At 35.9% G+C, this 16,195-nt stretch overlaps 1 protein-coding gene across 4 annotated transcripts in view; it reads right to left on the bottom strand.

The window, feature by feature from the left end:
• Positions 1–2,693: 2,693 nt before the first annotated feature.
• Positions 2,694–16,195, bottom strand: part of CPEB3 (cytoplasmic polyadenylation element binding protein 3) — a gene marked incomplete at both ends in the record, with an annotated part of 88,548 nt that continues 75,046 nt past the window's right edge. For all 4 annotated transcript variants that reach the window (XM_082001982.1, XM_082001979.1, XM_082001980.1 and 1 more), the window contains 4 exons: positions 2,694–2,921; positions 5,006–5,187; positions 7,699–7,813; positions 9,087–9,205. In XM_082001982.1, the coding sequence (XP_081858108.1) occupies positions 2,694–2,921; positions 5,006–5,187; positions 7,699–7,813; positions 9,087–9,205 (644 nt within the window). The remainder of the gene's footprint in view (positions 2,922–5,005; positions 5,188–7,698; positions 7,814–9,086; positions 9,206–16,195) is intronic.

Genomic DNA, 16,195 nt, shown 5'->3' with positions numbered 1-16,195 from the left:
TAACAACTCAGGGGCACATTCATTTACAAAAAAAAAGGGAGCATGTCATAATTTAATAAACTAAAAAAAGTTCTCTTTAAAAAAATACAAACAGAAGAACTCTCACAATTCTGGTCAGTCGTGCATAATCACACTTGATTATAAATATACAAATTAAGGGAAAATCTTTTTTCACCTTCTATTCACAACTTTCAGCACCAAATGGAGTTTGTGTTTAAACCTGTTCTTTATGATGGTTTTGTTTTAGATTTAATCCAACATTATGCTATGTTGTACATTTTCCAGCTTCTCTCTCTCTCTCTCTCTCTCTCTTTCTCTCTGGGGGTATTTTCCTACATGAAAGAGGGGTATTTCTTCAAAAAGGTTTACTTCTTTCACATAATTAGGTAGATTTCTGTAGGTTAGCTATGATCTTTAATATTACAGTTATAAAGCTCTAACTTCTTCATTTTCAAAAAAACTGAAATAAGCATGAAAAAAATAAAGTTACCCATCTGTTAAATCATTTTTCTTGCAGAATTAAATTAATATATATTTTTCTGAATAAACTTACTTAGAAAATATCATTTTCTTTCCTATATTTCAAAATTGAGGTATTGCAAAAGATCATGTCAGTCAGAAAGCATGCCTTTTTCTTTAAAAAAAATCATCAGCCGACTGTTGAAAACTGTCTAGATACAAAAAGTAGTGCATAACAAAATGTCTTGTACAGATGAAAAAAAAACAGAAAAGACACCTGGGCTGGGAAAAGCAATATCACAAAACCGCCCAGAAGTAACTTCAAAAGGGATAATTATAATAAGCATTTTAAACCAGTAAAAAACTATTTTTTTCTTTTTTTTTTTTCCAAAAACAGAAAAAAAATCCTTTCAAAGCCAATACTTGCAACTAAACATTGGGAAAAACAACTTACTAAATTAGACACAAACAAGGACATCACAACAAACAAAACCCAGAACATTTAAATCTACTATGCGGTGTCATATCCAGTCAGATTGTCCCCAGAACTGCAAAAACAATGGAGGAAAAAGAAAAAAAATAGTGTACACATTCTCACAATCATTAGTATACCAAGTGTGTTTATATTTATATGCTATCTGCAGCCCCGTAGTTCATGCTAAAAAAATGTCCACTGTGTTAGCAGGTCGTAATTGTATTCAAGCTTCACAGGATACATCCAGAGATTAGAGAGATAACGCCACATCCACAGAGCAGACATCTCATGTTACTTTTATACGCAGACATTTCTTTAGCACCACTTTTCTTCCTAACTTTCTTAAATGTGCCTAGTTTTATTCGTTTGACAGACTATCTACTCGGTAGTGTATGTACGCTAGCATGAGCTCTTTGGTTTTCTGGACAAGGTCTGCAGCTACGTAAATGATGCAAGCATTAGGAGAGAGATTGTAACTAAGAGCTCATTTCTGTTTATGTACCTGTTATGAACTGTCAAAGATGTGTTAATGTTGGATACAGAGGCTTTAACAGTTAAGTTTGATCACAGTACTAGACATAATCACTTTACTATATAAAATAAATTGCACAATATATAACAGAGCACCGCAAAGTACTTCATCTACCATCCACAAATTTGTTTTAAGAATATCCTACAGCTAGTTTTTATATTTGTTGTAATATAGGTCATTCTGTAATGGGCTGATCCTAATTTCAGAAGCATTACATTTACTGAGGCATGCCTTCCTCCAGTCAGTAATCAGTTTTTTTTTTTACTGAGTATTTTGTAGCCTACGTAGATTCATAATTTGTGCATTGTGGGCAGGTTTTATATTAGACATATATAAAATTTATTGCATGCAGCAACCTGATTAAGTAAACATGCAGTCAAAAAATATTGACCTTCCTTGGAAGCTTTTCTGTATGCTATACTGATCTCCTTTCAGCAGCCATCACTATTTTAATCACATATTCTTTTTTTTAATTGATACCCTAGCCTGAATAGAGTATTATGGTATTAGTAATACCATTTTAATAGCAGCAAAAGCTATTGCAGCATACATTTACATAACACTAAAAGACCTAAACAAAACCAAAACAAACAAACAAAAAAAACCTCAGCAAAACAAAAGAAAAAAGTCTGATCCAGCTTATGAGGTATCATCCTTACAAGTCAAAATGGAGAGCAACTAAAGGCTTATTTTCTTTAAGGGTTATTACTACTCTAAATGACCCAAACTAATGATTGCTGAATATCTGTTTAAGTTGTTGCTACATCTGCCACCTACTTGTGAATATTACCTTTGGTAAGTCATCTGCTAGGGGCAAGTCTAAATTTCTGAAAATAAGTGCATGCTCCAGTTTAAAAATAAAAATAATTAATTATAATAAAAAAATCTTCATCACATACACATCAACCCAGTGAAGGCTGATGAGAATGGCAGTCTACATAATGTCACTAGTGACAAGTCTTGTGTAGGAAATTAAGGTACCAAGCAGATGTTTGTGTGAATCAAAGTGCAAAATCAGTACAGTTACACTCTGCCGGTTTGTATTATACTGGACACTGAGTTCAGTAATGTGACTGTAAATAATAATAATAGTAATAAAAAGACCCATATCTTCATTAAAGTCGAGGACGAATGCACAGATTTCCAGAACACTAAGCCCTGAGGCAGCGCTCTCTTTTCACTCGATTTTATCTACTCCAGTACTTGTTTCTGGGTGAGGCATGGGGTTCAGCTCCAGCGGAATGGGACGTGGCGGGGCCGGTCGCCTCCCTCCTTTACCAGTGGTTTGTGGAACTCTCGCCCAGCACGAGAGTGTATGCTTGCCCAGCAGTATTCACAGTAATACTGCAAACAGGTAACATTGGCACAAAAGAATGGAGCAAATTTTCCACCACAGCGAGTGCCCTGGCATTCATCACACATCTGATCATCCAGCACATATGGCTTCACTTCCACCTGCACCAGGAAGAAGAAAAATAACTGTAAGAAGATGACATAGTTTTGCCAAGTATGAACAGAAGGAACACTGGTTTAGTTCTTTTGACTCTGTTGAAGGTTTTCAACTGATGCTGGATTAACGCAGCAAGGCTGGTAGTTACATTTTCATATCAATCACTTCACTTTACTTGTCAGAATATCTTAAGAAAAAAGGGTGTACTTTGGTAACCAGCATTTCTTGGAAAAGTTAGGTATGTGAAAGTAGTAAGATGGAAGGACAGTAAAAATAGCACCTCCAAGGATTTTGCTGCCGTCTAAGGAACCTCCAGGAATGTGAATACAGTTGTTATGGGGGCAGGGTGCAAAAGAGCAGCATTTAGGAAGAAAAATTGTAAAGAACAAAGTTATATTTCTAAAATTCAGAGGTCTGGGAAAAAAACTCTGAAACTCACCAGAGGGGTTTTTTTTGTTTGTTTTGTTTCTTTCTTTGTTTTTTTGTGAACTTCAAAATGCAGGACCAGATTTATAAATGAAGAGGAAACTCAAATGAAACAAGATTAAATACTCTGCCTTATCCTGGCAAAAATAACTGTCTACAGATTTTTAGCTCTAGAAGCACAGTAAGATTTCATAGTTGCAACTAGGGCCTTGCAATCAATTACAAATAGGCTGGAGAACTGCTGACTTTTGTCCTACACTCATTTGTAAACATCTTAGGACTGGAATTCCTTTTGTTTTTAAAGCACTTGTACCAAAGGGCAGTATTTTGATGCATGACTAGGCACTTGCAATAATACTATTACAGAAGTTGACAACATGAGAGTTCTGTCCTGTGTGTCTGTCCCTAAGAGTCAAGCCTACACATTTAAATTGAGTGTTTACTCATCCTGGGGAATTCATTGGTTTATGCATGTGTAATTCTTATGGCTCTATGATGCTATTTTTAAAGTGGTTTAAGTGCAGTCAGCTACATTAACAGAGTTAGAAAAAACAAATAAATGTACTTTTATTGTAAATAATTTTGCTGTAACCGCACAAGGGCTAGTCTGGCAAAAATTTTTATATTGCAAGGAAAACTTGGCTTCCATAACTACACTTAAATACATACAGTATCAAAGAAATACAGAATGACATATTAAGTTGAAAAACAAGAAACATTATACAAAAAAGCTTTATGCTGAATTTTCCCTCATGACCTCATCTAATCTGACAAAAAGTTCCATTCAGATTTTTAAAGAGAAAGTAAAAATAGCTTGGACTTAGCAGCTGTGTGTTTCTATATGTAGAAAACAAGCCCATCCCTGTTGTAAAAATACAACGTTCCTTTGTATGTTCTGTATGTTCTTTTGAATAATTCTAAAAATCTGAGTGCTTAAAAACATAGGTGTTACTTGTACATGTAATCAAGAGGTGAAGACAGAAGGTCTGTAGGAAGAAAATAATCTTGGAAATTAAGTAATATTTTCTTCGAATGTCTTCAACTCAGCTTTCAATAAATAACTTTAACTTCACTCTATACTTGAAAAGCCCTTTAGAAACCAGGATTTCATATGGACTGAACAAAAACATCTGATTTTACCCGCTTTTGCCTATCAAGCACCTTACTGGCATTTAGTTTTGGTTAAATAATTCTCAAGTCTTTTGAGGTCAAAATTACCTATTACACTTATGATAAACCTGTGTGTTAGGAACCTCAAGTCTAGACATACATTGCCAAGAGAAAATGCTGCCTAATAATAGCAGAAATGCCAGAAGCTATGTAAGTAGCCACTAACTAAAAGCTGTTGATGCACAATGAGCAAACATCTAAAGGAAGAGAAAGAAGCTGTGAAATACTGCAGTGTTTGACCTTCAGAATTCAAAACAAATGATCTTACCACCAACTATTTTCTGGTTTTAGTGCTAAACAGTTATTTAAGATGTTTTAGATACATTTTTTCACTCTACTTTCATTGATTAAATAAGCTTTTAAATAATTAATAAATATCATCTGAAGAACAGAGGTTACAGTGTTCTCCAACACAATATTAATATAAGGATGTTTTTCATTTCTGTACAGTTTTGTGAGTAACAACCATTCTGTTCCATGCTATTTTACTTACCCGTTTATCAATGTCATTATGTTGGAGCTGGACAAAGCGAGCACTGATAGCAGCAATATAGCTCTGCTGATTGGAAAAAGCCACTCTGCCAGCACCTTTTGGATACTTCAACTCTGGGTCTGTATCAATGCCAGCATAGCAGACACCTCCATATAAACGGTCCATAATCATTGCCAATTCAACTGCAAGAAATCAATTGTCAAATATTATAGATTTAACATAAATAAGTGTTGCATTTGGTTTGTTGCATTAGAAAAAGCACTATTTACGTTAGCATACTGAAGAGCAAACCCAAACATTGGTTTTAGCAGATTGTAGCAACCCTACATGCATTATAGTAAACTATAAAGGCAAAAACCAGAATCTGTAAAAAAAAAATCTTGGTGTGACTGAAGTGTGAAAAAAATGCAGGGTTATGTTGTTAAAGTAGGTATCAGGTCACCTGTTTTAGAATTGTAAATTAAAACTGTGGTATTTGGGATTAGGTATTCAGGATCTCCCCTAGCTCCAGCTGGGCTTGTTAATGCTAGTTTACATGTAAGATCACTTGAACATACTCCTGTATTTAGAATCTGACATTTTACCCGAAGTACTAAGGTTGAAAAGACACTACGGAAGTGTTGTACATTTGAAACAATATTTTGTGAAACATCAGCAGTTATTACACTTAAAGCAAGCCTACATTTTGAGTGCAATGTAGCTTCGTATTTTTGTAGAACATTAACTTGACTGTGGATGATTTAAAATGGTTTGTTGCTTTTTCTCACACTAAGAATAACTCTAAAGAAGTTATAAATACCCTTCATAAAATAAGCCATGCTGAGTGCATGGCTGAGGAAACATATAGGAGGAAAGTTAAGGTAAAGAACTGAAGAAAGTGGAAAAGAGGCTGAAGGAAGCGGGAGAAGAGGCAGGTACGGTGTGCACAGATATACGGTCACTGAGCCAAGCTGTCTGTTAAAGTTGATAGGCAGATGAAGTTGTCAGATGGATGAAGGACAGACCCTCACAAAGCAAGATACTGGGACCTGTACAGGCCCTGCCAAGTCAGCCATTTTTTTAATGCTAATATGTGAAAACAGTAAGGGAAAGCTATCGGCATAATGTAGTAACTAGTAGATTCCTGAACTTTCTAATGATTTGGAATCATCATTTGGGTAATGATCTCAGAAAGTAACGTATGGAATAAACATCAGGAACACTTAAAAACATTTACAATAGTGGTTCCAGTAAGTTAGTCTTGCCAATAGACGAAAAATATATAGAATTCCAGGGCAAGGAAACCATGCAGTGTTTAGACATCTTAGGAAAAACTTCTGTATCAGATCTTTAAAGTGGCAAACAAGAAAAACTGGAAACTGTTCGCTTTGGAGAGGTTAACTATTGAGAGACATCAGTTTTCAAATGTAATGCATTTCAAATGTAATCTATGACAGGCCAAATGACATAGAGTTTTAAAAATGGCTATAATTAGAAATGAGGTAATGTTTAATTGTTACTATTTACATAATTACCATCTTACAATTATGCCTTATTTTAAGATAGTGAGGAAAGTGAAAGCGGCCAAGAAACCTGGGGTGGGAGAAATCTTACTGTCAGCAATGGCTGGGGGTACCTTGTGTACAGCTTCCCTTAAAGAATTAGGATTAGGAGAAAGAGAAAGCGAGGAGCCGCAGTTCTAGTGGGCTGGAAAGTGTCTGCCAAAGAAAAAGTGAGGGCTACCAGGAAACCCGATCCAGAAGTCTGTCTTCGAGGCAGTGACTGAGGGGCCTTGTCTTACTACAGCCCTGGAAAATTAGGATTAGGGTTGAGAGGGTTAAAAAGAGCAACCATGCAGCTGACTTGGAGTGAGGGTGGAGAGAAACTACTAAATGGAAGTGAGGGCTGCCAAAAGACCTAGGTAGGAGAAATGTTTCAACTTGCTAATGGCTTCATCACCTTGTCATTGGCTCACCAAAAATTTAAGAGTTAGGAAGAAAGAAAAGTGTGTCAAGCTACAGCTGGGAGCAGTGCTGAAAAGGGGCCTTCAAAGAGTAGGGGCTGCCAGGAGATTTGGGCTGGGCTAAGTCTTTCCTAAGAAGTCTTGGCTATGGTTCTGCAAATAAAAGTGATGAAAAAGAGTTAAGGGTGGGGAAAAAAAAAAAAGATTGAGAAAGAGAGCTACATTAGGAGTGGGTTCTTCAATAGAGAGTGGGGCCACCAAGAGACCTGGGCTGGGAGAAATCTTTCTTCTGGACAAGAGGCCTTGTCTGCACATTTGTGGGAAAATTAAGGTTAGAGTTGAGAAAAAGGGAAAGAGAAACCATAGAGCTTCAGTTGGAATTGGTTTGGAAAGGGGCTGGGAGAAGTTTGTCTTCTAGTCAAAGGAAGGGTGAACTTGACTGCATCTCAGCAAGCAAATCAGGGTTAGGATTAAGATGGTATACATTATGAAAAGTCAGCCAAGTTCTAGGATGTTACGCAAACTTGGGGAAAACTGTTTCTGTTGAAAATCTTGATTAGTAACCTATTTAAAAATAAAAAAATATTTTTATTTTGTAGACAGGAAGACACTCACTGACTTAGAAAGTGAGCTACGATCTTTGGAAAAGACAGGATATATTTTCTGCTCTATTTTTTTTACATATACTATATAACTTTTCTGATTAATCTGGAACACCCTACTACATGCGCTACATTTTCCTTCTACTCACCAGCTCGGAGGGGCCGTGGAACTCCTCCAACAAAGATAGTTTTTCTTGGATCCAAAGGCTGAGACCCATCCATCACAAAGTCACTGTCACTTAGGTTCCAAGGTCGGATTTGCACCTGTATTAATGATTTTTTTTTTTAGCAGAGGAACTTGACAATTCAAAAATCAAGACACAACTTCCAAATCTTTCCATAATTAAAAACATAATTCTAATTTAGCAAAAGCAGTAATTCGGTGGTATAAGCACCAAAGCAAGCTTATTTGTTTGAAAGAAGGTGGACAGTTCATTTATCACCTCTAGAGGCCAGGCTTGAGTTAAATTTCATCATAGCAAACTCCTACCTCATTAATTCCCTGTCCCTAATCGCCATTATAATAAGAAATCTGTGAATGGACTTTCAGAACATTTTACCATGTATGTGCAATTACAGTTGCAGTTTCGGCTTCTGGTTTTCTGAAATCACATACAGTGATCTACAACTTTTAAAGCACTGATAAGAATGGAGATAAAATTAATTACTGTGCCTGGATACAAAAGGGGTTTTTATAATGTGTGAATGCTCACTTCTGTTAAGCAGCAACACAGTTGATAAGAAATCTTTAGATTACGCAGGAAAAAATCTGCTCAGAGTTGTTTGGATATAGCTGTTCATTTGTCCGTTTATTGATCCTAGAAATCACATAAGCACACTCACTGTGCTATAATATTGGGTTGTTCATTTATCTGTGCAAGCTTTTTAACAGTCTTTTTTAAAGGCAGCATGTTTTTTATCTAATCATACTTGCCTGTAGTTTTCATTTAACCTGTATGTATCCATAGCCACAAAAAAGACTAGCATTAAAGAATGTTAGATGTGAACAATAGAAACATGTTACCGTGTCTTCTATTCTGCAACAGCTGTCCGCATTACTTGTTTTTACCCTAAAGTTTACATAAGGTAAATCAGACCTTAATTATGAATTGATTAGCTATTGCACGCCGAAAAAATAATACTCAAGGAGCCTAATGAAGTACAGGGGATATCTGAAGCTATCTGGATTTTCATGGGAGGGCCTAAGTTTCTTGATTTCATTGCATAAGCCTTTATTTTCTTTAAAATAACAGAGAGGAAAAAAATATAACCCAGTTGTTTTACAGCTAACGTTGTGAAAGGATGTGTACTCCTGTGAGATACCAGAAATACCAAATATAAAAGTTAGTTGAACATGGCATTCATCAGAAAGAAGCAAATATTAAAACCATGTTACGCTGATAAAGTCAATTCAGTGTAACAGCAAAGGAGAGCAACAGGAAATGGACAAGTCAAGTATTTCTTTCTTTATTAACTGAAAAGAGTAACAGCACGTGGGTTAGCAGCCAGCATAAGTGTCATGGCATAAGCTACTTACTGGTTTATCCTTGATTGTGGGACTTGACACACATAGGTAGAGTTTTCCATCTTCTTCCAGGCAGGCATCTATCAGAGCCTGTACAGAGCTTTCTTCCTGGAACAGCAGAAAGGCATAACCTTGGAAAGGATAAAGGCACAAGAAAGAAAAAGAACAGATTAATTTATAAAGCATTTTTAAAAGAAAGAAAACAAACCCAAGAAGTGAGTAAGAGATATAAATTACAAATAACTATTAAGGCTGTTAGGTTTTTTTCCAGAAATTAAATTCACCGAATAGATCATACCCTCAGAGAGTATTGATTTTAGAATGGAGACAAGACTGTTTGCTGCATCTGAGTATGTTTATTTGATTAATTAAGGATTTTGAGCAGTGAGAATATAGGCTGGTGAATAAGGGATTCTTATTATCCAACAACTGTATCTGAGCTATTTATCAGTGGTATCTGCTAGTATTGGTGACCGTCATCTTACAGTGGAAGCACCGAATTTCTGTATACTATATACAATGAATAAATATTAGAAGAAAGGGTCAAAAAAGTGGACACGTAAACAGATAAATAGATTTCTATGCTCACATACTTAACTATGAGAAAAAAAAGATCACCTAAAAACAATACGCATGAGAGAAAATGAATGGCATTCGTTGTGTTTTATTATAAGTCAAAGACCTGCTGTTGTTATTTATATTTAAATAAAGCAGTTCAAAAGAGATAAAGGAGAATGTCCCATAAAAATTGCTCCAGGCAATTCAGAATTTTAGGTCTTTAAATTAGCCAGTAAAACTAAGCGCGTGTGGTATTCAGTGCTCCTCTGAATGCAGCTGGCAAGAAAGCTTTCTTCAGTTCCACTTAATGTTGTTAAATTTGAATGAAGATTTGACCCAAGCAGTCTGTGCTTTTGCTCCCTCAGAAGTGAAACTAATACAGCACACTCTACACTAAGCAAAGCCATCTAAAGACTGGCTGCTAGGCTTGAATACAGCTGCCTGGTTAAGAGCACTTTCTGCCGAGCACGCACTGCTCTTTTGCTCCATCATCAGTACAACTCAGTTTTCTCACTGAATATGAACGTGTTGCCTTTGACCTTTGTAATTCAGCACTTGTGTGTTTTACAGGCAACCTCTTTTCAGAAAATCTGCAGCAATTAGAGGCAGCTGGAGTTTAAGCAGGGACTGCTAGACATTCTCTGCCTAAAAGTCTTGACACAAACTTCTACACAAACACAAGCGTCTACATGATGATACACCATATTTACATTATGACAACTTTTGATATAGCTTTACACCGTATTTGCTATTAATATAGTAGTGACTTACCCTAATTTTGTACTGAGTGAGTGAGTACTATTTGGCATGTCCTGTTTAGATAAATACTACACAACTCTAATTTATAAAAAAATTTGAGAGACATACTGAAAAGGTGTTTTCCTCTGTAGAGTTATTATTTACCAAATTACCTCTTACCCTACTATCTCTAGTCCTGTGTGACTTCTCAAAGAACATTAAATTCCATGCAGCTGTTTGTTTCCAGAGGCCAAAAAAAGTTTGTGTTAACAACATAGTTATAGCCCATAACACATCTAGAAAGACTGACTTCCCCAACAAAACAAAATAGTTTGATCATCACTTCTTAGCAAACAAGGAACCTGCATACCTAGAGTTGGAGTAGATCAAAGATACCAGTCCCAATAGAAAGCGAAATATTTCTTTAGTAAAAACATCAGTTTCCTCTCTAGCAGATGTAATTCTCTTAAAACAGTCCCCTAAAGATATAAACACACTTCAACATTTTAGACTTCACAAAATTAATTATGTTAACTGAGTACAAAAATAATTAGCTTGCAATCACTGTCATTTTTAGCTTAATTTTATTTTCCATCCATGCACTTGTTATATTCTTCCTCACTCCATACCATCCCTTCTGATTATATTGAATAATCAGAGCAAAAATTTATACAAATTAGTGTCATTAGTTTAGCAGTTTTTTCAGCCTTATAAAATGCCTCAGTCAGAAAACTAGATTCTTGGGAAAGGCTGCCATGGTAGCTATACCTCTGAAGCCAACTGACCACACTTTATGGTTCAGCCCAATCCTTGCCTTATATTTTATATAAATGCCTTGTGAGACATATTGCCAGAAGATGCAGTGCATATTGTTCCAGTACTATGAAATCAAAATAAGAATACATGTACATTTGTGCATACTTTAAAAGAATGGTTTACAACATATTTAAATAGATTTGAACATTCAGGATTTATTTTCTGACCAGACCATGAGATTTGAACTCTAAAAAAATACAATGTTATCTTTTTGTGACTTTTACAATCTTAAACCAGCAAAATACTGGAAATTTCTTTAGCATAAAGTCAAAATTAAAATTGGGAAGTGTTTATTGTGGCTTAATTACTCAGCAAAAATATGGGCAACAGCTTGGGATGCTTCTTTCTTCTACGAAGCTTTTTCAGGTCTTTCTAGGTCATAGTAGGAGGATACATCTGTGGTAGTTGGAGCTGACAGCCATTTGGGGGTACAGTAAATTGTATAATCATAATTTCCCAAATCACTTAATTTAACCAAATAGATACTTGTTGATTTTTCTCTGGCTGCTAGATTACAAAAGCAGTCCAGGTTAATAAGAATTCGGTTTCCTAACCTGGGGCTAGTGCCTCCCATGAAGTTTAGTAAGTTAACACCTCCCCATTTCTCTAGACCCCTGTGACTGTAACACATTCTCCTGCCTGCTCTGGAGTCTCTGCAGGCCCTCCACAGAAAGACAGGTAAGCAGCTTACAGCAGAAGTCTTCTGTTAATCTAGAAGAGCAAGCAGGCTGGACTAGCATGACATGATGCCCAGCATTACTTCAAAACCTAGTGATTGCACATTTATTTCAATTATTCAAGGTCTTTTGATACTCAAGATTAACAAAGATTACACTGAAATGAAACATAACTAAGTAACAGAAGTTCAGATAATATAAGGATCATGTAGAAGCTGATATGGCCGAGAAAGATACCTGCCAAAGTTAAAGGTATTTTTACTTATTTTCTAGAAGCACATAGGGATGCAAGAACCTTAAGTTCAGGAAGGTGCAGCTCCTTCCTGTGAGCAGTGGGAAGCGCGAGGCATTGCTATTACTGAAGATGTAGCCTCTTGCTCACAGTACTACTGTTTAGAGCTGCATTTGCTTGTTCACACAGGCAAGCGTATGCTTCCGTGGATGCACTTCATTTGATTGGAACTCTCTGGCAGGAGTTGCACTCTGAACTCTGATTCCAGTATAAATATTGAAAATGGAAAATACACCTGCCAAAATTGACATTGCATAAAGAGTTATCTCACACTGGATAGAGCTTAATAATGAAATAACTTTTTTCCACAGGAACAAAACACTATTTGTAATACCTTCAGCCACAATTTAAAGAAAAAACAGCATACCAATCTGTAAGCTAACAGTAATTCTTTTTCTGTCAGCTGTGTTTAATGCTAAGTTTGGCTATAACTTTATAAAACTCTTAAGAGCATTCCTTCCTGAAGAGATTCTCAAATGCATCTACTTTAGGCATTATATCCTGTTCTACTGTGTATTTCTATTCCTATTTCTGCTACCCACAATGAGAGATGAGCCTAATCCCCAAAAAGCTTTACTGCACGGCCAGTCGACTTCTAACGTTCAGAATGGTCAGTTATAGGGGCACCTAAGTTTAAAAGACATTTAATTCATGTCTAAAGACAGTAGGTGGGGTAGAATTAATAAGATGATCAGTTTCCAAAACAAAAGTATATTAATCTAAATAACCTGAATTACGTAGCAGATGCTGAAAGTTGCTTCAGATTCCTCAGCATCATGTGCTTCAGCACATTCTCTTCTCTGTGCATCATGGCTATCATATGACTTAAAGAATATGGGTTTTTTCCCCAAGAAGGAAGAGATGTGATGAATTTCAAAATTTTAATCCTCTACAGCAGAATCTCAGTAGCATGCTGTGGTAGTACGTTGCAGACAAACTTCAGCAGTGATCCTTTCTTACCTGACCAGACATTCTACAGGTTTGAGTGCTCAAGGGACTGCTCCTCATTCAGATTCCATAAAGTAAAACAGGCAGGATATTTGAAGCCCCAGAAAACAGCAAGGTACCTGACAACAGCTGAATATTCTATATACACACATACATGGCTTCTTGGCAGAGCAGAAACAATCCAGCTCCTTCTCAGCTGTTGGTACAACACATTGCCATAGTGCTGACAATAAACACTGCAATTTGCAATTTACTGGAAAAAGGCAACAAAGTATTTTGAATTAAGAAAAGTCACTACAACTGTTAAAGGCATACAGCAGGGGGAAGATGAGGCAAAGATTAATTTCCCTAGATTCTGAAGCACAGCCTAGGAGCTCCTCAACCTTGAGCTCAAGGATTCATTATTTTATGGAAAGCAGTACAAGAACTAAGCTCCTTTGTACATGTCCCATTAAACAGTGACACAATTTCCATATGAAAGGGTAATTTAGTCCAGTTGGTCTAATTTCACTTAACCTTGCTGAGAGCAAACTGGAAAATCTGGCATATACGCTGTGTCCCGTAAGCCTGAAACAAGATTGTCACTTGAAATGCAAGACACACTTCGAACTACCATATAATGTTGCTATGCTCTGGAAAATGCATTTTTGCCAGCCTAGACAGTCTGGAAAAATCCCTATTTCCATTGATACCAACACAGGCATACCTTCTCTAATGATGGGAACCTCTGTGTGTTACTGAAAGCACATTCTGTAATAAGGCTTCAGTGACCTCTTCAAAACAACATGCTAGATGGAAAGCTTATTAAGGTGCTTATTCTGCCTTTCTTATAATAGCAGAATCTTGATACTCATACTTTTATGTTAAAAACTGGCATGTTGGTACATATTACAGGCAATCATATGGGAGTGTTCTGCCCCTCCTTCCTCAAATGTAATTAAAGTGAAAAGAACTACTCATGAACCTTTATTAGGGCAGAATGTGTATTCAGTGTATCAGGCAAGGGAGAAAATAAACTTATGGGTCTTGTAGACACCATTCAACTTAGCAAGCCATAGCTGGTAGAGTTTATCAGAGAAGGCTATCTTCTTGGCCAAAGTATTTCTCAGAGTTAAAGATGATCCAACTCTATGCCTTTCACAGCTCACCAGGAAAGGACTGACTGCATTTCAGAGGATCCATGAATAAAAGACATTAAAAAACAACAACAACAAAACAAACAAGCAAACCAAACACCAGGGCTTTGTCTTATTTTTCTAAACCTGGTAACAACTTCCTTGTACAGCTCCATCATTAGGCACAAAGTTTCATGGAGTGAAGTGAAATCATTGACTGCGTTTTGTAACCTATGGGAGAAGGCAGGAAAGAAGTTAGGTATGCCGGAATTTTGCACTCCTTTCATTTTCAGTGATTAATTACTAATGTTGCAAGTGCTAAGGCTGTCAGAACAGTCTCTAGTTACTTCGTGATACAGGAATATTTCAGAAAGGTGCTAATGGAGCAGCTGCACAGATCTCTCACTTAATGAAGTCCAGACTGGATTGAATTCAATCAGAAGTTTTACTTAGAAATTTCAGTTAATTGTAAATTAGTTCCATCTCTTAATATTAACTGAAGTTCACCATTTTATGCTCAACTTGTGCATACTAGAAGTAATTCATAAGTTGCTTAAGTTCTTGCATTTGAGAACAGCAATATATAAATTTCTGTTCAAATACAACAACCATGAGCTGCAGCTTCTGGTACAAGGCCAGCATTTTGGTTTTCAAATGTTATATAACCAATAGGGAAAGATTAACCTATTTCTGGCTCTTCGAATTAGGACTACTTTTCAAATAAAGAAAAAAATTGTAATGAAGAATTACATATAAGGTCAAAGAGTATTTGAATATCCATGTCAGAGGTCTGCGTATCATCTATTGATTTCCTATGTAATTGACCTCAAATCCAGAATTCCCAAAATTCAGCCCACTTACAAAATCAGACATAGAAATCATAGTCTAAAGGTCATGTGCTTCCAGTTTTATAACACTGATGTTGAGTGGCAGAACTAAGAAAATGAAGAGGACTTTCTCTTCACATATTGCAAGTCAGAACAGTCTTTGGGTAGTCACATGTATTCATTTCATATGCAAAATGGAAGGACTACTTACACTTGAAAAAAGTTACAACTACCTTTGAAGCACATTTTCTTTCATTCTTTTTGAAGTTTAGACAGTGTATTTTGTCATGTTTTTATAGGCTCCAAGATGACAGTAAGATCTAGCAGCCACCTAAAATATCTTCTAAAAGTATTTCAATATATATATACACATCTCATATTATTGTATTAAAAATAAGATGGAGTTAAACTGGCAAAGAAAATTAATGTTCTAGTCTCACGTGTTTGGGTTTATTTTTAGATGGTTGAGATTGCTACCTTAAAAAAGTAGACTTAATTTTTTCATGACATATAAATAGCACTTTCTTCTTCTATTTATTCTGGATTTTCAAAAATAGTTTTGGATTGAATTATGGTTGTATTTACTAAAACTTTCAGAATAAATTTGTTTTAAAATCCCACAACAAAGGAACAGTTAGAAACAGTGTGAACCAAATTTCTAAATCAGTTAATGTGATGGCAAAGGGTCATTGCTCAAAGTCACCCTTAGTAATCTTATTAGAAGATGCTTTGAATGTGAATAAAACACATTTCTAAATCCAAAGATGAAACAACTATTAAAAATGAAACTCTTTTTGAAAAATAAAAATCTGAGGTGTTAAAAAAATGCAGATTTTCTTTTAAATATTGCAGTGACATGACTGGAATTTCAAAAAACATCAAAGGCTTTAAATACTTAAGAAACCTTAAAATAGAACAGGCTGTAATCTCACTTAGCTACTGCAGAAGAGCGAAATTATGTATTAGTCAGGGCTGCAAAGATGAATTTCTTTTAGTCAGTCTAATTTTAAATGGCAGTGTATTACCCTGTCAGCTGAATCCTTTCTTGAAAAAACAAAAGGTGTACAAGAAATGGGAACAGTTTAGCATCTTAGAGAGACTCCTACTCATTTCTGCATGTTTTTAATGAGTACCAGACTATGTCTGAGTA

This window comes from Phaethon aethereus, assembly GCF_964289735.1.
Source record: "Phaethon aethereus genome assembly, chromosome: 7".
Lineage (NCBI taxonomy): Eukaryota > Metazoa > Chordata > Aves > Phaethontiformes > Phaethontidae > Phaethon > Phaethon aethereus.
Note: the sequence above shows the minus strand (reverse complement) of the source record. Positions and strands in the feature narration are given on the sequence as shown.